A 24,926-nucleotide genomic window follows, 5' to 3' on the forward strand; every position below is an offset into this window, starting at 1 on the left:
GTTTCTATTGGTAAGCTCCAGCGCCTAACTATTTATTGTGTGGATAATAAAAATGGCGTCGTCGACCGGTGTTCAAGTGATCGACAATCTGATCTTGAGCTTTAACAGAATATCTAACGAAAAGAAAGAGACTTTCCTCAAGCTACTTGTGTTGTCAGTATGCGCCATTTTATGTAAGTCGTGTAGTGGTGAACACGTGTACTAAATCATGTTCCTCGTGTTGCAGCTTTCTCCACACGATTATTCGCTGTTCTAAGGTTTGAGAGCGTTATTCACGAGTTTGATCCGTAAGTGATCCTGCCTGTGTACTTGCACAACACTTAGCAGTGTCTTAACAGGTACTTCAACTACCGCACAACCCGGTTCTTAACTGAGGAGGGATTTTACAATTTCCATAACTGGTTTGATGATCGTGCCTGGTACCCACTTGGTAGGATCATTGGAGGGACAATATACCCTGGATTGATGATAACGTCTGCCGTTTTGTACCATGTCATGCACTTCATCAATGTCACAATTGAGATCCGTAATGTGTGCGTGTTCCTTGCTCCATTATTCTCATCACTTACGACAATTGTCACTTACCACTTGGCCAAAGAGCTGAAGGTGATGTGCGGTGAATCAGGCTCCAAAATAAGGGTGGAGATCATTTTATAAATGTCAGCTACCCATTCATCAGTAAATGTGGCTGCCACCCAATAGTGGTAGTTTAGTTTGAACCCATAACCACCCATTATTTTGGCCCCTGTTCTCCACATAACTTGTGACTGACCCTGTTCATATATTGCAGGGTCCTGGAGCAGGGCTAGTGGCTGCCTCAATGATTGCCATAGTTCCTGGTTACATTTCTCGTTCTGTTGCTGGTTCATATGATAATGAAGGGATTGCTATATTCTGTATGTTGCTCACCTACTACCTGTGGGTCAAGTCTGTGAAGACTGGCTCCATCTTTTGGTCCACCTTCTGTGCTCTTGCCTACTTTTACATGGTATGTTATGAGGGTATGGTGGAGGTGCATCTCATGTTTATGTCTTGTCACAGGTATCATCATGGGGAGGGTATGTGTTCTTGATCAACCTCATCCCCATGCATGTATTGGCTCTCATGGTGACTGGACGTTTTTCACATCGAGTATACATAGCCTATTCTACTGTAAGTAATATATTGAAGTGGTGTGGAACTTGACTGCCTGTACAGTAGCTGGACCACAATAGTGAATGTGCATGTGATCACTTCATGGTGTTGTAAGGGAGAGTACAAACACACGATGTGCCTCCTTTGTTCTGGGAACAAACTGAGGTGTAAACTTAACACAGTATGGTTATATGAATGTGTTCCAGTTAGAGACTCTGCTTAAACTACCATACATGCAGAAATGTTCATGTGAACTGGACAAAATCATGCCAAGTTTCTTGTGTGATGATTATCTATCATTCTTATTAAAAGTGGTGTCTAGATCGAGTATTTGTGAAAATTCATAATCATAATATTCATTAAGTTTGCTCATGTGAATGGTTCCAAGTTTATAGTGTTTAAAACTCTTTGGTGCTGCCAGTGGTCATGTTTATTGTTACAGGTCTACTGTCTTGGGACTATCCTGTCCATGCAGATACCATTTGTAGGATTCCAACCAGTGCAGTCAAGTGAACATATGGCGGTAAGTAGGAGTGGGTGCATATATAGTCTTGTATAGTTAGTTTTTGTCTACACGCATGCCACGCGAGCATGCACACAGAAGGGTTGGACTATATAATTACAGGGTGTACACTTAAGGCTTCCATCTGGGAGTTTACACAGCACCTATTAAGCCGGCAATCGCTACTGACACAGTGTGGTGTATTGTGACTAATGGTGCTGACAGTATTGTCATTGCTTGTTTGACCACACCCCTCTTTTTACCATGGGTTAATGTGGCCCTGGAGCTTTGAGACATCACATGATCTAATGTTGACATGGTGATGCAATTGTTATGGTTTATCATGTGATCTCGTAGGCATTTGGAGTGTTCGGGCTGTGTCAGATTTATGCATTTGTGGACTATGTGAGGTCCCAGTTGACCCAGAAGCAATTTGAGTTTCTCCTTCGTACACTTGTGGTTGTTGTTGGCAGTGTAGTATTGGCGGTGGGTGGTGTACTCACAGCAACTGGAAAGATCTCACCGTGGACTGGCAGATTTTATTCCTTGCTTGATCCATCTTATGCTAAGAACAATATTCCAATTATTGCCTCTGTCAGTGAACATCAGCCGACCACTTGGTCGTCGTTCTACTTTGACCTCCAGCTGCTGGTCTTCATGTTCCCAGTGGGACTGTACTACTGCTTCACCAGCCTTACTGATGCTAACATATTCGTCATATTATATGGAGTCACTAGTGTGTACTTTGCTGGTGTTATGGTGCGTCTCATGTTAGTACTGGCCCCAGTGATGTGTCTGTTAGGAGGAATTGCTGTGTCCTCCTTGCTCTCCACTTACATGAAGGTGAGGGATGTCATAATTATTACCGTAGTGATTGCAGGGACATGTAGAATGTTGAGCTGTGGGGTACAAAGAGCAAGAAGACGAAGAAAGTGGATCACTCTTATCCTATCAAGAACGAGATTGCCATGTTTGTCATCTTTATGATGACCTTCTTTCTCATATACTACACATTCCACTGCACATGGGTATGTCCCCTCCCTTCTGTACTCTAATTAATTATCACTACTAGGTGACATCTGAAGCTTACTCTTCCCCAAGTATTGTATTGGCTGCTACACAGCATGACGGGTCACGAATAATATTTGATGACTTCAGGGAGGCATACTATTGGTTGCGACAAAATACTCCAGAAGATGCTAAAGTTATGTCATGGTGGGATTATGGTTACCAGATCACGGCAATGGCCAATCGGACAATCCTAGTAGATAACAACACTTGGAACAACACACACATTTCTCGTGTAGGACAAGCAATGTCCTCACCAGAGGAGAAGGCTTATGAGATCATGAGGGAGCTAGATGTGAGCTATGTGCTAGTGATATTCGGAGGAATGACTGGATATGCTTCAGACGGTGAGTAGTGTGGAACTTATGGTGTGTCACATGTCATGTTCTCATTACCCCCACTAGATATCAACAAGTTCCTATGGATGGTAAGGATTGGCGGCAGCACTAAGGAAGGGGAGCACATCAAGGAACATGATTACTACACTCCTCAAGGAGAGTTCAGGGTGGACAAGGAAGGGTCACCAATACTGCTCAACTGTCTCATGTACAAAATGTGCTACTATCGGTTTGGAGAGGTTTACACCGAGCAAGGTAAGGGGGCTGAAATGAAGAGGACCAGCCAATATTTTACAAAGTTCTCTAATATAGCAGTGTAATTAATGCCGGGTGTCTACCAATAGCTAATTATTACTGCTTTTGTCTTGTAGGAAGGCCAACTGGTTATGACCGTGTGAGGAATGCTGAGATTGGTAACAAAGTAAGGGTATTACCCCCATTGTGACAAGAAACTAATCACTTTTCTTGATAGGATTTTGAACTGGATGTATTAGAAGAGGCGTACACAACAGAACACTGGATTGTACGTATCTATAAAGTGAAGGACCTTGAAAACCGTGGCAACTAGGAACGTATTAGCCAATAGAATTTAGTTTAGTACATGTTTGTAATAAAACAAGAAAATTGACTGGTACTACTATAAAATTATGACCAACACAACAACCTGTTAATGAGGACACCTACTGTACATGATCCAGACACTCAGTTAAGGTCCCAAATTATGTACATATTCCTTACTGAATATGTCCATGAGACTAGACTGGTCTTGAAGTAAATGTAAAACCCTATACAGCTGTACTTACAAAAAAAAGCAAGTCTCATGTACTGTGTCTTGAAAAGTTCTGCTTAGGACCTTGCACATTATGCCCACTGTAGACAAATAAAGCTCATGGTAGGGGGAGTCACATTTGATTATCTTATTCAATTATTCACACACAAACATTTCATTGTTGTGTATCATTGAGAGTTAGCCTGCCAACCATTTCCTCTAATTGGATAGCTGGTATGTCTGCAGGGAGCCCCTCCTCTTCATCTTGTGGGAGTGGTTGCACTGTAGGATCTGCAGAGGATGAATTAGATCAAGTGACATCAACCATTTTGATCACTCACCAAAGAAGATATTCACTTGTTGACGATACTCTCTATCCTCCTCCAAGTCTTCTAGGAATTCCTTGTAATCTCTAGGATATTACCACACAACAATATGAGAAGACTGAGTACAAGCCAGTGTCTAGGGGGCATGCACAACAGGTGAACCATAAGATTATGTACAGAGGTTCAGAAGTTTTATTGACAAATTATATCAATGCAAACTACCACATTGGTTTAATGTCATCTATTAGAAAAATTTTGCCAAAAAGTGAAGGATGAGAATATTATTTAAGCATGGCTCTGCTTTGCTGAATTGTAAAGCACCTCAGAGACTTTTACAACTTATTTCAACATAATTGTTACCTGTTCAGAAACTGGGTAGTCGTTTTTAATGGCAGAGAAGTTGTATAGGCTGTCAATGACATCCCCAAAGAGTTCATAACGCAATATTTCATACTACATTTGTGTGAAATGGGATGTTCTCCCACCCATAATATAATACGATTTCTTAAAAGCACAGTATAGTAAATTGTCCAACTAAAACTTAGCTTGTAGCTGATTTGAAAAGGGCCAACTAACATTTCCAGCCCTGCAGTTACTAACTTGTCATAACTCTCAATATTCATGTCCTCTTCAATCTCTTTGTTCAGTTGCTGTAATTTCCAGTTACGAGACTTGTGACGTCTATTACGGTCTCCATACACCTTACGTACCAACACCTATACAGCACACACACACACTGGCAGGACAGACACACAATGATTGTACACTAACCACATCTGGTGGAGTGACCTTTAACTTGTCAAAGTTTGTGTCATTGATGTTAGCAGTAGAGAGGTCATACCTGTCAGGACAAAAACAAAACATCAAAATGTTATTTCTCTGTACAGTGATGAATTTTAGAAAATTGTCTGGCATCATTGACCCTTTAAGTGCCTCTGAAAAAAGGTCTGGTCTGTCTAGCATAAGCACTTGAGCACCATCACTGAAAAGCCTCTAAACATCAATCACTTATAGAAAGTATGTCATTGAAATCACCAAATTAAAGCATCACTGTCATGATCTGGTTCTTCATATTGTGTGATCTTATTATAGTTGTTGGTGCGAGCCATAGTGTAATTGCATGTCCCTATGCACAAGTGCTTAGACCAGACCCCTTTTTGGAACACGTATGAGCATGGGGCTGTGTCAGACTACTTGGAAAAACCTCCACATTATGAAAACCACCACAATAAGAACAATGATATTGGGTTTGGTCTGTACATCATGAACACAAGAAACACACTAGTACTGGATCACATGATAATCACTGACCCTAACACAGTGTCAATTTGTATAACACGAACACAAGAAGCCACACAACATACTGGATCACATGATGATCACTGACCCTAACACAGTGTCTCCAGGGTGGAGCAGGTGTCCAAGGTGCGTCCTAGTGTGTACCTGTTCATCCGTCACTCCAAGATCCCGTAATCTAGTCACCCAGCAATCGGCCAGCACAAACTATTAGCAATACAACAGACCCTCAGTTAGCTGACGTTCATTTATCCATATATACCCAAAATTGAAATTTTTTTGTGTGTGTGTGTTATGTTGGTGTATGTTCTATTAGAGTATTTGAATAAAGCTTTCTAAATGAATGATTATCAGAACAATTCACTGAGGTTCAGATAACTGTACATATACACATTGTGACACACTCAGCAACTAACCTTCTTATTAGTAGAAAAGGCTGCACCGATTGGTTCAATCTGTAGTACAAAGTACTCAACCAATTGTCTCTGCTCGCACAAGCTGACAAATGGGCTCCTCCAGAATACCTGGCTGGTCAGGTCAACAGCTAAAACAGGTTTGACAGGTATAAGAGTACTTATATGGGCTCACAGCTTACTCTGTGTGGTCTGAGGGTCTACCAATTGTACTGAGCTAGTGATACGATGACATAGTACCAATTGGCTAATGTTACCTAGTGACTGAGCTAGCTTTAGTGGCAGGCATATTAGATTGTCCTGTATGATTAACATGGCTTCATAAGAACACCACAACACAAACTGATACATGTACACAGTAAACTTTAGAATACTGGGACGAACGGAACCTGAATACGGACACATTAAGCTTGGGACCAACCAGTAGTATGTATATACGTGTCTGGAACCTTCAGTGTCTGAATTATGTACGTGCCCATATTAACAGGTTCCAGAGTTTCCATTACAACACACACTTCCTTATATACCTTACAGATGGGGACTATCTCCACAGAAAAGGTATGCTTGTAGTTGTAAGTGTTATTGTGTATATCATGTGATACTAGTTCCTGAGAGGCCTTTGAGTGGCAAGGAATGGCTGCCACAAGAAACTCCACCAGTTTTACTGCTTCTTGTTTGTGAGCAAAGAAGAAGTCTAGTCCATGACGATTGCCTTTCACACGAAGGGCTGATAGGTGCACTTGGTGCTTCAACAAAAGTTGCTCTATATAGAACAATGTCTTCTTGTGAGAGACCTGTAGTGACACTAGACCCCAGCCTGACTACTAACCACCGACACAAACCTTCTGTCTCACTTGTACCACAGAGTTCCAGTAATCCTTAGCCTCCCTTCGATGACATTCGTCACACATCTGACCATGAACAACATACTCTACTACAAACACTTGCTGTAGTATTGCTCCACTGAATACCTATAGACATAATACGATGACACAATCACAGTCAGCATGATATTGGTGTTTACAGACACAATGGGTTCTAAATGTGTACACACCAATACAATATAATATAAAGGGCTTGGCTCAGTTTTAGAGAAGGTTGGAAGCGTTCCAAGCGCTGCTTAAAAATATTACGTTAATTGGATACTTTAGCTTGAAATTTCACGTGAGCCTCAGTAGTCACAATACAAAAACTAGCAAATGGCAGGGTCATCGGATATCAAGATTGCGCTTCATAGAAAATGTGCTTTGTTTTGAAAAAGCCCCTAGATTTCAAGGTGAAAATGATATAATGCATATCTTGTAGTACTAATCAGGTACATATATTCTGGTCAACAAAACAATGACTGTTATATCATTCACATGTTTTATTTCATCCCCGAAAATCGATTTCTGCGTAATTAATTTCTAAAGACGTTTAATCGCTTCCAACCTCCTCTGGCTCAGTTTCATGCAAACACAAGACAGTACACTACAATACACTATTGAAATCACCTCTTTCTGTATGGTCAGTTTCACTTTGATTCTCTTTGAATGCGGTTCAGTCCACACAAAGCTGGCGTCAACAAGATGAACTTTATTTAGACCCTTTAATCTCTTCAGACACACAGCTAGTAGCTCATGTGACTCCAAAGCACACGACACCCACATGGATGGTGGCTGCAGGTACCTGTAGCAATGACACAATGGGATAGAATCAGTCGACCAGTTTTGGCAGTCAAATATCTACTTTGATTTTCAAAGCCATGTAACTATGAGTGTGTGACATTAGCTAACATCATTGCAGCCATTTCTTGGTTGCCACCTTCAACATCACACCCTTTTCACACTGTTTTTTTGGAAAGATGCACTGGTTTTTTTTTAATAGCTTGGCCATTTGGATATCATTTTCTTTGTGTCCATTGTTATAACAATGTCTAATTAGTCAAGAGTTCTTACCCTCTGGTTTGTTGTTTATAGTACAATTAATTGGAAGAAGATTTGTACTTAATAATTTACCAACGGTTGGCAGGAAAAATTCAGCTGACACAGTGATGCTTTATTAGGGTATCTTTAAGGGAAACATCATGTGAACCTCATTAGATTATGTACTACAAACAACAGTCACCCATTGGCTATTAACATGTTAAAAAGGGGTAGTGATCATAGTCCTTGAAACAAAGGAGTTCCTTTATGAAATATCAAGAAATTAATGTGCATCAGTTTTGTACAGGATGTCAGGTGAGCAGTTAGTAATTCATGAAGCTGTTACCATGGTATACGATACCCTGTGGGGAGGTCAGCCACAAACAAGACACCTGTAAAGTTTAGCTAAAAGTTACCCAGTAGAGTGTTCAGCCACAAACAAGTCACCCTCTAGAGACTTACCATTAAACCGACTACCTGTATATGGCTCCCTAAACCACATGAACACTTACGTAGTAGTACAGGCAATTATTACACAATTGTACATGTCATGCAGCATACACATAGTACACCATGTATCAACCTGTAGCTAGGTGTATAAGATGTCTTAGTCACGAGATTGTCATAAAGGTCACATGAGCCATGTACAATAACAATTTTAATTACATGCACTGATCTGGAACCAAATATTACACATAAGTACTGTAAAATTACATAATAAAAACCCAATGCCCCAATTTCCAGTTCTTCAATCCACACACAGTATGATTGAACAACACATACCGTTCACATCCCTTGCAGAAGTATAGAGTAGCTTGTTTGGGTATCCCCTCAGTGATGTCAACCTGTGTCCTCAAGCATGCCACACACATGTTGGCTGGGTTGGGTTCAATTGGTGTGCCACATTGGCAACACAAACTACAAAACCAAGAACACATGTTTTATAGCTAGCTAGATGAATCGCCATTTCTCACAATGAACAGCTGAAATAACCCTGTTACTGAAGTGCATACACTGCTCAAATGCTCAATGCTCTCATTTACTAATATAGAGGTCTCCAGAAGAATCTGAGAATATGTATGTTAACGGGACACTGTTATGTCAAGTTGATAACTTACGAATACTATTGGAAACGTGTAAAATTTTTAGTTGCGCTCTCAGGCTCCAGACACATGAACATGACTTTATTAGAAACTGTTTAAAGAAACAGTGAAGGATGGATGTATGTTAGTATTGTAAATGTGTAGCACTATAATTTATTTCAAAAAGTCAGTAGGTAAGTACGTTTTGGTCACCAATGAGTTTTAGGCAAATGAGTGAATCACCCTACAAGCCACAATTAAACAGCTCAGACAATACAATGCTTAACAATATTATTTGTTCATTGACCGACTCCCACTGGTGGTTTTTGAGATGCAGATAGAACATCCAATGGTTTATACTGTACATGTAAGTTCTGTACTATACATCCTGTTGTTCCATAAAAAATATCATGGCTATTCACATGATGTAATGGAGTCTTGTATGTATACGCATTCTCGGATTCTTGTACAGACCTCTATACTCTTGCTAATAGTCATATAGACACATGATCAAATGTTCATAACTTATACACAAACTTTATTAGAAACCATAACAACAGTGAACCTCTTCTTATGAGGTCTTACGGCACAAAACTTCATTAATTCATCACAAACAAAATTAAGGAGTGCACAGTCCATCTACTCTTTGGTAATATAACTGCCAGTTTTGCATAGCTGCTTAGCTAGTAGTACATTGCTTAGGTATTACATAGCTAAGCAAATAAAGTAATAGCTTAATCTTCAATAGTGTTGTTCTCCAGAAGAGTCAGACATACACTAAACCTAAATTTTTAATTAGGATCTTTTTTTTAGTTTAGTTAGTCGACTAAAACTATTACTGAAATTATCATTTAGTATGATGACTAAACGACGTACTACTATATATACTGCATAAAGATTAACAATAGGTAAAACTAAAAATTGTAGGACTTACAGTCCAATATTATTAACTAAAAGATACTTCTAATTTAGTCACTGAACTAATACACTACAATCATTACTGAATTTAAGTAGTCTAAATTTAAAATATATATCCATGCAGTGGCAGATCTAGGATTTCTAAAGGGGGTTTCTGATAATTAATATAACAGGCATCTGATGACATTCTCATTTTTCCAAAAATTTTGAGATTTTAGAAGCTCTGAGATTGGATTTTAGGGTACTTGTAGTCACAATGCTTTAAGCTGTAATACGATGGTTAATTGTAGGGCAAAAATTGTGACTAAGCTGTAGCTTTGATTGCTCTATTACAGTAGTTGCTTGACTGTTCTATTAGAGTATTTCAATCGTTTTAATGGAGTGGGAGGTGAAAAGTAAAATGTTGCTAACGGCTTAATATATAATTATACAACGGGCATGAGTGCTCTGCCTGATATAAACGCACGAGCCTGAGGGTCGTCAGGCCCGAAGGCAAGTGTGTTTATACAGGCAGAGCACAAGTGCACGTTGTATAACTGTTATGTACCACTGACCTAATAGGTGGGGAGAGTCTCACAAGACAGCTGTAACACTATAAAGGCCAGGTTTCTAACATCGATTGTGGGTAACCAAGCCAAACGTTGCAATGACGTTCCCTCTACAGTACTGCAGCCATCTGAGATATTGAAAGCTAGTACACTATGGGATAATTATATCACTAACCTGCATTTGCTGTTCGGCTCTCATCATGTAGTGCTCAGCATGCCAGCGTGATCACTCATCGCCATATAGACTAAGCACCAGACTAATCGCCATGGTGATTCTCTCAAGCGAAAAAAAAGCAGCTAATAGACGGTTTAAGTAAACAAAACCTAACTACTAAACGATACTAGTCTAATTCTTACTATTCACACTGGCTAAACTCGAATCTGGTGGCATGACAAAAACTGGTTACCACAATCGAACGTAAAGGTGCGTATTATTTAGAATATAATAGTTTTATTGGGTCATTGTCGAAGTGGACTACAGTTCAATCTGGCCTAAGGTGGCACCAGACTTGCAAGGTGTATAAGTACGTTTATATATATGTAGACTAGAGTTGTGGCCACCGCGTTGGCTTTTTCGATCGCCATTGGCTGCTTGGTAAACATTATACGTATTGGTGACATTATGGCCCACAATCGACCTTTACATGTCAGGTTATAAAAGAATTCGAGTGATCTGTGAGACCTATTAGGTGAGGTGTCGTAGCGGTCTCGGCTGCCGGCACTTGTGCATTGTTGCACAAAACCGTAGCCAGTGCAATATCTGTATATTGCACTGCGGTCGGTGCATTATAACTTATAATGCACTCGTTGCAGTCTGCAAAACCGCAACCAGTGCGTTATACGTTATAATACACTCGCTGCGGTAGGCAAGAGTGCCATATACAAATTATGGCACTGGCGAGGCCTTTGAACTGCCCACGCAGAGTGGTACATTAGTTATAAGGGAAGTTAGTCAGTTAAGTGCAATTGCATATACGAAATACAGTGGTACATAGTTGTTTTGCTATGACAAATTGTCAATACAACAATAATGAAGCTAGTTAGACTGCCATTGAACTAAATTTAAAAGGGGGTTTCTGTCGAAACTACAAAACCCCACATAAATCCGTCACTGCCACGGCTAGAATTAACACCAATCTTCACAAAGGACATTATCACCTACCATGATGATTATGAAATAGATGTTAAATCTGACAACACATATAGATATTACAGAATGCTATTATGTCGTGTTAATAGCCACAATAATTTACTACATCGGAAAATGTGTAAATGTACTAGTTACACTTTCAGACTCTGAACATATGACATGACTTTGGCAATGGTTACAGTGACGAGGGTTGATGTTTGTTAGTATTGTAAATGAAGACTATCCAGCACTACCCCACTAGGGACTCGTGTGAAGGCTTAATACAGGGAGTCAGAAACATGTAACTAAAGCATGAAGAATGCAGGGACAAAATGCCAGGCCCAGTGGTGACTTGATCCCCAGCAACATGCATGCGCCAAAGGAGCCACAAATATTTTTTCAAAGGAAAGTTAGTATAAGTATGCTAGGTCAAATGTGTGATTATCCTTACAAACCACAATTGAACAGCTTCATAATCAGCAACAAAACTGCACAGATACATAGAGTTTAACAACTACTGGTGGTTTTCGAGATGCAAATAGAACATCCCATAGTTTATACGTCCAAAGTTCTGTAATACATGTTCATTGTTCTGTGGTTATTCGTATGATGTAACCATAGATACTAGACTTATAATAGGGATTGGCAACGCACTACAAAATTATTATTTTCGTAAATTAATGCGCGTTTCGCTGTTTCGCTAGTGAAGTAAAAGATGGAGGAGCCTTTGAGTGACCGGTACTCGAGCAGGCGTGCAGTGCACGTACTCTTCGTGCGTTAAAGCTGAAGCTATGGCTATATGAAGTACATTGGATGGGTAAGTTTCTTATATGTGTGTTTTAGCGCGCTGTCATTTTGTTGTTTACTGTGGAGTTCAACGCTATTTACCGTTGTGTAGTTTTCTTGAAGTGACACAACGTTCCTAAACGGTGTTAACATTTCCCACCCTTTTATTTTGACCTTGGAAGTGTTAATGGATCAAATTTTCTAACAATAGGGGCGTTGTTTGAGGGAGAATGCTTATTTACAGGGCATTCCAGAGCGATATTTGTACAAGTTTGTGTAGTTTTACTGAGCTTCGTGGACTACTTTCTGAAGAGTTTCCAAGGTTCAGTACAAATGTTAACTTTGGAGAATGTCACTCCATATCTAGTTTATGAATCCTTCCTGTTACTTTCGTGTAGGCAGAGTTTAAAATGAGCAACAGAAAATTTCACATGTATAGTCTTGGCATCAGAACTTTGATGAAAGGAGAGAAATTACAAGAAATTCAAGGTTGGAAGACCACCTAAGAACCAGAGGGAAGATAATGATCTAGTGTGTGCTCTTTAGCAATGGTCTCAAACTGGGTTTTTGGAATTATGTTGATGCTATTGCTGAAAGTTTTGCTTTAATGTGTGCGTGCCTGGCTGCTATACTATTACCAAAAGCTTTGCTTTAGTGTGTGCGTGTGTGTGTGTGACTTTGTAGTACAAAAGTGTGTTTTTGTGTTTGCCTTTTGTGTGTGTGCTGCATTACCAACACATAGGTGTGGTAATGAGAAAACAATGGGTGAAATGTTTTTCGAACTTGTTTCAAATAAATTACCCTCTTCATGAATATAATTATGCACATAATAATACGACTTGACTTAATATGACGTTTACCAACTACCTCAGTAAACAATCTGATGAAATTGCATATTGCACAAAGGTATCTAATCTCCTTTGGTATTATTAGTCTTACGTGCCAGACATTTTGTTTCGGGACTTCAAGTAAATTACCTGGTCACTGTTCTCCATATTCCATGATCACAGTTGGAGTGTTGACAGGGCTAACTCTACACATTGTATAGTTCACATTATTATGGTTGAATGTGGATTACAGCCTTTTTTTTTTTGCTGAACTTTGAAAGTACTGCGGGCTTAGGTTCTTGACTTCCCCAATACAGTTGAATCTGGTTCACTATGTATATGTAAATTTATCTTTATTGTATTTTGGGAAAATTTGTGCAACAGAAACCAGGAGTCTTTCCTGCTGCCCACATAAAATATCTGGCAGGAGAAATTACTCTGGTGTAATGAATTATTTGTGGTGTGTTTATGTAGTAGTCTTAATTTGATTTATGATTTATTGTAATGCTAGGTAAGCTGTTAGCATCTAAGTGAGCAGTTGCAGAACCAACAGACCTGCTGGCAGACTAGATGGAGTCAGAAGTGTAACACAAGACAAGCTGCAACAGGCCCATGCAAGAGTAGAGCAAGAATCAACCTCCTAGTCGGATTTGCAATGTTTACATCATGTAGTTTCATATGACATGTAAATAATAGCCTGGCAAGGTGTTGTTATTTGTAACTTTAGTTGTATGGCACACGAATCAAAGTTGTATAGGGTGTATGAACTGTGCTATGTTTGATCCTGTGTGACAGTACTGCCTCATGGATATGGGATGTCCCTCATTGTTGAGATCAAGGATGATGCTTCACTGACTTCAAATTCAGTTTATGGTCTGGTGTACATAATAGGTCTTACTCCTACTAGAGTTCAGGAGCTGTAAAAGGAGGGGCACACCCAGTCCGCTACAGTATCTCATTTGAACTTGAGTGGTCTAAACTGATGGAGTGTAATCATCAATGCTGACTTCAAAGGTTCAGATACACTCTAATAAAGCAGTTGATAACTCTAATAGAACAATCAGTGCTTGAAGTGTGAATAATTTGTGGTTCTGTACAGGTAAGCCAGAGAGATGTGAGGATGTCCTATAGTTAAATTCATGCTTTAGCAGATTAGCTACAACTTCTTGGCATACAGTTTTGTCCAGATACAATGTGGGTGAGGGAAAATTGTTCCGCCATTAGAAAGACGGCAAGAGAAAGTTATTAATCCCAGCTGCTTAACTCTCATCTCTTAGTCTAGTCTTCTCACTGTCGCAATGCGAGAGATAAAGACGAAGGCACCTTCGCTGTGCTGCATAAAGACGTAAGGCAGTGCAGTGAAGGTGACTTGCGTCTAGTGTTTTTATGTAACACATACATACTGTAACTTTTTGTTCACAACTAGTAATTGTAGCATACGTACACTTATTGATTGTAACATACACTTCACTATTGTTGATTTTACATCCTAGGCACACCAGCTGTGCTGTCTGCCTAGTAATTAATAATAAAGAATAAAGGCAGGTTCAGAGTCACTTCCGTCATAGATACTATAGCCTTACAAGGCTATAGTATCTATGCTAGCAAGAATCCCTAATGGAGCTACGTACCTTTAAAGACTAAATCTTCGTGAAAACACATGAAACATTCTCAGTAGCAATTCAGGGGCGTAGCCAGGGGGGGTTCAAAGGGTTTGGACGAACCCCCTTTTCAGAGTTAAGTTTTTTTAAATCGTGATACTGGTTAACTAGAACTGAATTAACTTACACAAATCCACTGAAATGGGTAGCTACAGGTCTTCAGGCAGAGGAAATCAAGTACCTCTACTCGCTATTGCGAATGAATTTATAAGAATACACATGTTTACACGTGTACACGTGTTTACATGTGCACACCTACGAAATTCTATACTTAGGGCAGAACCCCCCTTTTGGAAATCCTGCCTACGCCCCTGAGCATAGCGGCACTATGATAGCGGTTAGCTGGTAGTGACTTGAAAATTCCTAACAGTATTACGGGAAAGCGAAACGCGGATTATTTCCGTTTACGCCTCCGTTGCCAATCCCTATTATAAGTCTAGTATCTATGATGTAACAGTGTCCCACAAATATCTCTATAGGCACAACTTCTTATTACATACCCACACTACACATAGAACTACATGACTCAGCTATATACAGCTTACCAGATGTCTTTGACAATGGGTCAGCCCATTGACAAGATATTGTTATAAGCTAAAAAAAGTGAAAGGCCACGTCATCCCACGTGGACAAATTGATTGTTATTAATCGTACTCACAGCATATGGACAATATATTCACAATAAATATCGGGTTCAGGTGTTTATATACACACTCACATCAAGTGTAACGGTTGATTTTGCTGCTGGTCGCCTGCGTTAAAGTACTCCATGTGATCTGGTGCGCGTTAAATCAAGAAACGGAACCGACATTGGAATCGGAATCAAGTTGTGTACTGAGTATCGAAATTCTAAAGATCAACAGTCACATGAACTAGGTGTCACGTGGCAGTTACAATATAGGAAGAATTTTATTTGTTGCTGAGCTTGCTAGTACAGTGTTACTACTCCTCAGCCAGCTCCGCGATACCATCCATACCAAGTAGAGTGGACACGTTATATCTGCATCGATTATGGTGAGTATTTAATAGAATAATAACACATCATTGCAGTGTACGTTGGTGGTGCATAGGCATCAACGAAGCAGGAGCACTTGTACAAGATCTTGGTGATAGGAGATCTAGGCACAGGGAAGACAAGTATCATTAAGAGATATGTTCATCAGTTTTATTCACCGCATTACAGAGCAACTGTATCCATTACTTAATATGGGTGTGGCAAGGGGTTGTCCTACTGTAATACATGGAGTAATCAACACTAGTAATTGTAGAAGGGTATTGTTACATGTGTTCATACATACAATGGAATTTATGCCAGAGACCTCTATTGTATATATACTGTGGTGTTGATTGTTTGTAGGTAGGAGTGGCACATTTGAAACTTTTCTTGCCTATAGTAGTGCTGTTGCATACAAATTGTCAGAGTACTGGATCATGTTCGCTGAAATATTGTGGGCACTTCAGCTTGAGGATGCCCAAAAGTACATAATGACCTGAAAAATCTGGACACCTTGATTATCAGGGATATCCATAAATAAATTTCCACCTTGGTAATGTGCTGGCTTAATGACATTTTATTCTCTCAAAACACTAGAGATTGTGCATGTGCACACACATGCTGAGTGTTGCTCATTTTAACATTTCCTGATAGTGGTAAGCACATTGTTACCAGGTATCATAGTCTAGAGTGGTCACATGGTTGTTTATTGCATCATTTTAGACTATGGTACAGCTCATTTAGAGGGTTACTAAATCACTTAGTCACCTGACATGCTCATTTAGTCACCTACACATGTTCATTTAGTAACCCGCCCTCAGGCAATTTGTACTTGAAAAATAATTATAACACGAAAGATACACTGGAGTACTTGATAATACTGTAATACAATTTTTCTCCGTGTTCTGCGATATAATTCTGGACAAATAGTAGACTAAACGACGTATCTACTGTAGCTCTAGCCGTTACTCTGGTTACCGGTAGAATAATTATTTTTGTGGGTGCTGTAAGGACTTCAGGAAGAAACCGTTTTGCCGTTCTGCATTGCTCTTTCACGCCACCCTAATGCTCTGGCTATAAAGGTATGTACTTTAAACCATAGTCTAAATAAGTTAGACACCACGACCAACGGGAACTAAGCAATTTAGTAACCCCTCTGGCCCTTAGTAGCGCAGCCTCGGGCCATTGGGATTACTAAATCGCTTAGTTCCCTTGGTCTTGGTGTCTAACTATTATATAGGTGTTTTAATCTTTGTATGGTGTTAGTGTAGACTGTTTGTTAGGGGTGGGTGATACAAGTAATAAAATATCGATACTGATACCAGAATGTCCGATACTTTGGTATCGAGTACTTTTATGAAGAATCGGAAATTCGATACTTGGTGATCACGTGATATTTTACTTACATTGTGCATGTGTTACGGATGCAAGCACTAAAAAATGGAATGTTTCAGCCATTACTGTACTATGTTCAACCCACCAGTCATCGCTAAGAAATTTTCCACCTGTGAGGTTCTGAGGTTCACTAATTGGCTACTAATTACAAAAATCGCCCAGTATCGGTATCGATACTCATCAATACCATGACAAAAGTACTTGGAATCGTATCGAAGCAAATTTTTCTGGTATCACCCACCCCTACTGTTTGTATGGATAACCAAAAAGGATCTAGCGAGCATGGTATAAACGGCACCCAGTCGCCCACCCCTCCGCTTAAAGAGGTAGTGCACGTGTGGTGACAGGCAACAGTCAGAGTAATCCCCTTCATGGAAATTACATGGCCTGTAAACAATTTTCTGCATTTACAGCCACATAGTGCCTAAATTATGATACTACTATATTTGGTAGCAACTTATAAATTTCTTAGAAACATGACCACATTCCCACAATAAATAGAGGGAAATTACAAAATGGTTTTGTGGCTACTACCAGAAAACATTACTGGTGAATAAACAGAAATTGTTAAATCCAAACAAGATGATAAGACATTGAATGGGAACATTATTGCATTGAGCCGTTGAATGGGAGCATACTTGCATCACAGCCAACCCCCTCCATGGGAGGTACCCTCTCACCTAGTCAAGACTTGAGTAAACCATTTACAAGCTTTTTTATGCCAGGCAACTAGGGGTGGTGGGGAGATCAGTCTGGGGATATTATAGTTGTATTACAGTTTCTCCTTAACTCATCCACTTCAGATCGGTGTGGACTTTGCTCTGAAAGTTCTCAACTGGGATAGCTCAACGACCATTAGACTACAATTATGGGATATTGCTGGTAAGATTACGATAAAGCATAACACTTTTAGTTTGATACTTCTTACTGCACTAGTAATCCACCAATTTTTCTGTTTACCCAATTAGCTGGCATTTGTAATGGCTGATGTGTTCTATATACATTTTTTATGCAATTCCGTGTAGTATAAAAGTTTGACTAACAGCATTTTGCTAAGTAAATAAAAATCTCGAGCCGATTAAGTTTCTATGCTATTTAGAGACCTGAGGACGATGTGGGTGAGGCTACCCACAAAATTACTGAGGCAACAGGCTGAGGTAATTAATTGTGGGTAGCCAAGCTCACATTGTCTGAGAGGCTTTAAATAGTATGAAAGCAAGAATGACGTCTGTGTGGTATGACTTAAATTCTGTAAATTTTCATAATTGATGCAATATTTGCACAAAAATAAATTTTCATGATAAGATTTTTTTGTGCTGGCCGATTTTCATGAATAGAGCAAATTTTAATGCATTTATTGTGCTACGAAATTGGCTAAAGGTCTCCATTAAAAAATTCTTGCTGGTAAAATCTTTATCAACAGTAATGCTATGAATAAGTTGATCTACAGACACCTGGCTACACCATACATAGCTATGCCATAGGCCATGAACCACAACCAATGATCACGGATTTCACTTGCAGTGATTTTATGCTGAGCATATTGAGCAACTGTTAATCAGTTACAAAGCTAGCTACATGCTGCTACTGTACCTCATTTTTATCCTAGTGAATACAGACAATCATCATATTACGATTTCATTTAATCCACATTTAGAGACTGCAATGTGTGTGCATGCGTGTGTGTAGTTGGGTGGAACAATTGTATAAAAGATATTCTTGGCTTTTAACAATGGCAGTACTCTGTGGGTAACTTGGCCAGTGAATTCATCGAAGAAAACCAAGGTTGCTGGGAGTACAAATTCATTTTATTTTTCTTCTCGCAAATTAGCAATAGCAACGTGATCCCAACTTGTTTCAGCACTTTATCACACATAATTTCTAAGTCACTCAACCAGCTGTTTACTTGAAAATTAATTTACTATGTTGAATAGAGATAAAATCTTCCCCATAGATTATAAACCTACAGGAGATTGCTCCCCCCATTTGCAAAAACACTGGGCATGTAGAGCTTATTGTGATTAACGTCACTTTCACACACAATGGGTTGTATGTGTTTCCATCTTCTGGCATGCAGGATAGAATTTCATCAAGAAAAGGTGTCCATACTGCTTGACATAGCACGATAATTCGTAACTCCTGAGTTAAACTTGTATGTTACTACTGCAAGACTGCTAGTGCTTGTAAAGAAAAAATGATCTTGCCGACATATTCCACCATTGTATATTGTCATTGCACCAGTGGCCGTGTTCCTGTAATGTGCCATTTTGGTGGAAATACGCCAGAAAGAAGGTATTTAGTTGTGTTCCTTTGTAAACAAGTTCAACTGGAAGAAAATTTCTGGAATGTATTTAACTAACTGGTTCCAGTTTATTTTGTAATCATATGATATCTCTACCATTTCTACGACTGCCTTGAACTTATGGATTAGGTTCATTTATACTTTGCCCAAGACAGTGTGATCACCATTGCATTTTAATGACACTTTTCTCAATGTTGTACTATTCTGATCCCTGCAGCTATCACAATGGCACTGTTGACAACCCCTCCAGCTTCTCTTATGGACTTGATGTATAGTCATTAATCACTTAACATTGCTGGCCTGCCCCTCTTCTGGTTCATCAATGGTTATCTCCTTGGTTCCTGTCTTTGCAATGTAGGTTAAGTTGTTTCAATGATCTCCTTTTTCTGATCATTTACTGTGCTCCATTTCAGTGAATGCTTGATAGCTGCCGTGTGGCATAATTGCCAATGTGACCTCTCCCTTTGTCAGTATAATGGCCATATGTCCCTTGGAAGGTAAGGTTGAAAACTTTAGTTTAAAGTACTTGTATGGCTTGTCACTGTTTCAAGTTTCAATGAGTAGCTAAATGGGTATTGGTATTGTTTAAAATTTCATTAATAATGTTTATTTGATTGCACAGTCATGAAATGAAATCATTAAAGTTTGAGACCACAAAAATTTGGAGCTATACAGTACCACACTTGTCCTCCTACACATCACATGTAACAAACGAAGGCGTACCTTTCCTGCCAGGTTCATTTCCAAGCTTTATAAAATACAGACATTACCGAACTGTTATGTGTGTATCTCAACTATTGTCACAGGCCACAAATACCTAGTCGGTCACTCTCTTGTGCTTTTGACTCAGGCAACAATGCAGGTGGTTTACAGTTATATCTTAATTTACTATTACAGAGATAATAGTTGTCAAGAGTTAATAACTCTTGGTTTATACATTGCAGTAAATTTTCCAAGTTTCCTCCTACATGTAATTATGTCACAATTATTTGTTTCTTTGCTTTGTGATTAGATTTTATAGTTATAAGATGGCCAGGTGGTGACTTTTGTACCAATTATATCATGTTGTTGGTGCCATTAAAATTTTGTATCTGTTGATAATTATTTATGGTGATCTAATTTTGATCTTGCATGCTTTCTATATACCATTGCTATTTTTGGCATCAATGATGTCATATTCCAGTGTGTTGTATAATTACTGATTTCTCTTTTTCATCAAGGTCAAGAGAGATTTGGAAATATGACCAGGGTAAGTAAGATTAGTTAGGTCACTACTGCTGTTGATGTTGTATACTGTTGTTAGGTATATTACAAAGAGGCAGTGGGGGCATTTGTAGTGTTTGACGTTACAAGATTATCAACATTTGAAGCAGTCCAAATGTGGAAATCAGACCTTGATAACAAAGTGTTGCTACCTAATGGCCAGCCCATACCAGCAGTACTACTAGCCAACAAGGTTAGCTGTTGCACCTGCACTATAATCGAATGGTTCAATTTGCAAAAAAAAAAAAAAAACTGCCAGCTGTTTTGAAAATAAAAATTCCTGGCAATTATGTAATAATATCATTATTCCCACCACTTTGGATGAAAACTGCATTGCAAGGAGTTGAATATTCACTTTTTTACAAGACCAGCTTCTATAGTGATGGATATATGAAGGGCTCCAGGTTGTTTCACATACATGATGGTGTGTCCCAATCCATTGTGATTATCTTGACAATACAAGAGCTCCATCGCAACACATGACTTCACTGTTTAAAAGGATAGTTTCGTGCCATCCACAGGAGGGTGGTTAAATATTGTGGCATTTTCTTTTTTTAACAGGTTTGCAAGTTGACATTTTTCGAAAATTTAACCATTCAAAAATACTCATTGCACAGTATATCAATGTCATCCCCAACCTACCCCACCAGAGGTGGACGATTTGTAACAAATTCTGTACCTCTGAGGATGACTTCATGTTACAAATTCCCTGTTGTTTAACTCAGGAATTGGTGAAAATACTTGCTAATTAGTTACATTCTCGTTGTAAAAGTTCTTTACAAGCATAAGCACATGTGACTGGATCTGTGAGTATCCTAGCACAACTCCAACTTTTGCATTTTTTGCAGTACGAACCATTTCTTGTACATGAGTGTCATTGAAATATTAAGTATGCAAAAGGGTTAACCTTGGTATGATCTTTTTTGCCATGGCAAGAGGAGTTTAAAGCTGTATCATTGCCATGCACTAAAGTAAATCTGATGAGTGTTTGTGTCTACATCAGAAAAAAATTATTTTTGCCTGTGGCAAAAGAGATACTGGGAAAACCTTACCCAGCAGTTAGACTTGCCCATTTAAGGCTTAAAAAATCACACTCAGTGTGGTGGTGCTCTCTGCCTGGGGTGGGTGTGGCATAACATGTATACATGTAACACCACGAACATGTATGTCACATTTATACCTGGTCCCAACAGTGTGACTTGTCAAGTGAAGGATTCCTAGGAAATGTCAATCAATTAGATGATTATTGTAGAGACAAAGGATTCCACTCATGGTTCCAAACCTCAGCTAAAGAGAATATTGGAATTGATGAGGCTGCTCGTTCACTGGTTGCTAAGGTTAGTAAAGTCATGCATGGTTACCAAGGTTAATATTTTCTGCCCCTAATTAGATACTAGAAAATGATGAGAGCAGTGACCATCACAAAGAGGACACTAATGTAGTGACTCTCAAACAAGATAACACATCTACTAAGAAAAAAGGATGTTGTTAACCACTTGGTTGTTTGCATGATGTATTTAAGTTTTATTTTATATAAATTTCATTTTAAAAGCGCGCCATTTTAATCGCGTGATTGCAGCAGTAATCACGTGTGTAAGCGTGCAACGCAGGCTGTACGAGTTATCAGTAGTTCCCGGTCTGGTTTATTAATCTTGTAATTTATTGTTGAAGATTTGTAGCACGTAGATTTCTTGCACAATGAACGAGGAAGGGTGAGTAAATAGTTGTTAAGCAGTCGCAAGTTATTGTTTCACTTTTCCTTTGTAGAAAAATCTTCGTGGGAGGTTTAAGCTGGGATACGACAAATGGTAAAACAAGATTGTGTAGTGGCCATGCTTGGTGGGCATTAATTAGAATATTGGTGGTTGTGTTCAATAATTGAATATTATCGCTATGTTTCACAGAGGGTTTGAGAGCATACTTTGTGAAGTTCGGCACCGTGAAAGATTCGGTGGTTATGACCGACCCGAACACACAAAAGCCTAGAGGATTCGGCTTCATCACGTTTGAGGACTCCTCATTGGTACCCAGCGTGTGCGCACAAGAACACTTTCTCGACGGCAAAAAGGTAACGTAGCTAGTGGTCTAATCTAACTGATGGTGATCATTATATAGGTTGACCCCAAACCTGCCACTTCAAGGTCGGCCCCAGATCCTACCAATGATCGTGTGAAGAAAGTGTTCATTGGAGGAATAAGCCAGGGTACTTCAGTGGAGGAATTAAGGCAGTATTTCTGCCAGTTTGGAGCTGTAAGTTGTTTGACATTGCTGATTCTGATACTACACACACTGTACTGTAGGTGACTAATGTGGAGCTCAAACATGACCGAGATAGTAACAGAATGAGAGGTAACACTATCATCATAAGACCTTATACTACTATCATACGTTATAACAGTATAACTATTCAGTATATATTCTTGTTAAGTTATTTAGGCTGTATAAAAGAATATAGTTCTAATTAAGCAGCACCAACTAACTGTACAGGGTTTGGATTTGTTGATTTTGATTCCGAGGACACAGTGGATAAGCTGGTTGAGACGCATTTTCATAACATCAATGGAAAATCGGTGTGCTATATTTAATGTAATCCAGAATTCATAATAATATTATTTGTATTGGGGAGAGTATCCAACTGTTCCTGGTATATCCTGTACAAACACACTGTATTAAGTTCACAGCTAATATTCTGCTGGTGATAGAGAACTGTTGATAAGGTTAAAGCCCTTTTTTCTGAGCAGATTGAGATGTTGCTTAGCACAATGTGTTTGTTTTAGTTAGGTACTCTCCCTTGTACATATATTATGAAGTCTTGGTGTAATATGTGTTGTCAGCTTGGGAGGAGTCCCTGGGGGTGTGCAGTTATTCGAATCAGAACGGCGCACTGCGTGCACAGGTTGTACTGCTGTATATTTTATTGTCATTTTTTTTTTGTTGTAGGTTGAAGTAAAGAAAGCAGCACCTAACCATAGTCGTGGTTCAGCACCTAGAGGAGGGGCAGGTACTTAAAAGTTGTGGCTAGCATTCAGTGTAAATTTGGGACGGGAGAGAATTTTGATGAAATGTCAAAGGCATTTACAAACTTCGATATTTTGAGATAAAGGAAATTTGTCAAGATTTGCTCCCATTGTATTGTGATGTGCAGGCCCCCACCCTATTCACTCATGGTAACATGTACCATGTAGTGTTATTACGGGGCCTACAATATAACCTGAGGCTGTCTTCCACTGTGTGGCTGTATTGTGCTATGTAGTGAGCCCTTCACCTCAGGGACATGTTCATTACTGTCTCAAGGGAGGGAAACTTATTCATGCTTGCTTTGTCATGTCACTACAGGGTATGGAGGTGGTAATCAAGGTTACTATCAGCAGCAGCAGCAGCAGCAACCCAGTGCAGGCAGTTATGGTAGGTTGTGTATAATACAATGCACACTTTTTATCATGAACTCCTTGGAATCAAAAATTTTGGTCCAATTTTGTTGGGGTGTTGTAAAATATATATTTCCTTATTTGTTGAGATAGGTTCCTCAATACATAGCTGTTTATTGTTCCATCAGGGTATGGATATGGAAGTCAACAACAGGCAGGTTATGCTCAGGGATGGTATAACGGACAAGCATACTCTCAGGCACAAGGACAACCATATTATGGTCAACCGCAAAGTTATGCAAGCCAACAATACGGTCAGCCTCAAGGATATGGCGGGCAAGCACAAAGTTATGGCTATGAAGGTAGGCTGATCATTTTCTTCTTATTGTTTATTTCCTCTCAACAGCTAATACATATGGAAAAGACAACAGACAACCATCACAAGCAAACTACAGCTCTTATCAACAAGCTGGAGGTAGTTCATGGTATGGATACACTGATAATAGTGCAGCAGCAGCAGCTGGTGGTGCTAGCTATGGCAGCTATCAGGGTACACCTGCTAATAGCTCGTACACTAAGGGTCAACAAAGATATCAACCTTATTCACGATGATGATGATACAACTTGTGCACAACACATAACAGACCTTGTAATAATTTTGAAGAATATAACCATCCAATCAATATTGTGGGTGTGGCTGATTTGTAGTTTGTCACACATGTGATTATGCAAGCATGGTATTAAGAGTTGTGTTGAGGTTCTGGAACCCATGACATGGATACACAAATTTAGCATGTCTCAAAGGTGGGTTGATTTTCTCCAAGATCAGAAAATAAATGACAATGTGTGGTTATGGTCAGCCCAAGTGTAACTAATTGTTTCAAGCAGGATGGAGCTCTGGCA

General features: G+C 39.3%; 4 protein-coding genes across 4 annotated transcripts; 3 read left to right on the forward strand and 1 right to left on the reverse strand.

Annotated features, from left to right (window-relative positions):
• Nucleotides 1-18: 18 nt before the first annotated feature.
• LOC136250044 (dolichyl-diphosphooligosaccharide--protein glycosyltransferase subunit STT3A-like) lies at nt 19-3,687 on the forward strand. Its single transcript, XM_066042200.1, has 12 exons — nt 19-173; nt 227-287; nt 339-606; nt 791-988; nt 1,042-1,152; nt 1,577-1,657; nt 1,994-2,479; nt 2,527-2,664; nt 2,709-3,051; nt 3,109-3,297; nt 3,414-3,463; nt 3,515-3,687. The coding sequence occupies exons 1-12, from the start codon at nt 53-55 to the stop codon at nt 3,608-3,610; spliced, it is 2,142 nt and encodes a 713-aa protein (XP_065898272.1). The 5' UTR covers nt 19-52; the 3' UTR covers nt 3,611-3,687.
• A 257-nt stretch (nt 3,688-3,944) lies between these two features.
• On the reverse strand, nt 3,945-15,552 carry LOC136250050 (60S ribosomal export protein NMD3-like). Its single transcript, XM_066042205.1, has 12 exons — nt 15,420-15,552; nt 8,534-8,668; nt 7,340-7,514; nt 6,689-6,817; nt 6,374-6,640; nt 6,029-6,146; nt 5,850-5,977; nt 5,525-5,640; nt 4,909-4,978; nt 4,738-4,853; nt 4,153-4,223; nt 3,945-4,102 (listed from the first exon to the last, which is right to left on the reverse strand). The coding sequence occupies exons 1-12, from the start codon at nt 15,470-15,472 to the stop codon at nt 3,987-3,989; spliced, it is 1,494 nt and encodes a 497-aa protein (XP_065898277.1). The 5' UTR covers nt 15,473-15,552; the 3' UTR covers nt 3,945-3,986.
• On the forward strand, nt 15,534-22,198 carry LOC136250066 (ras-related protein Rab-32-like). Its single transcript, XM_066042227.1, has 7 exons — nt 15,534-15,715; nt 15,772-15,891; nt 17,894-17,972; nt 20,613-20,641; nt 20,696-20,848; nt 21,849-21,992; nt 22,046-22,198. Exons 1-7 carry the CDS (start codon nt 15,713-15,715, stop codon nt 22,145-22,147), a joined length of 630 nt encoding a protein of 209 aa, XP_065898299.1. The 5' UTR covers nt 15,534-15,712; the 3' UTR covers nt 22,148-22,198.
• Nucleotides 22,199-22,215: 17 nt separating this feature from the next.
• LOC136250064 (heterogeneous nuclear ribonucleoprotein D-like-A) lies at nt 22,216-24,706 on the forward strand. Its single transcript, XM_066042224.1, has 10 exons — nt 22,216-22,367; nt 22,423-22,463; nt 22,560-22,723; nt 22,771-22,905; nt 22,956-23,004; nt 23,143-23,225; nt 23,596-23,656; nt 23,992-24,060; nt 24,212-24,385; nt 24,430-24,706. Exons 1-10 carry the CDS (start codon nt 22,354-22,356, stop codon nt 24,633-24,635), a joined length of 996 nt encoding a protein of 331 aa, XP_065898296.1. The 5' UTR covers nt 22,216-22,353; the 3' UTR covers nt 24,636-24,706.
• The last annotated feature ends 220 nt before the right edge of the window (nt 24,707-24,926 follow it).

The sequence above is a fragment of the Dysidea avara genome, chromosome 3 (assembly GCF_963678975.1).
Source record: "Dysidea avara chromosome 3, odDysAvar1.4, whole genome shotgun sequence".
Taxonomy (NCBI): Eukaryota; Metazoa; Porifera; class Demospongiae; order Dictyoceratida; family Dysideidae; genus Dysidea; species Dysidea avara.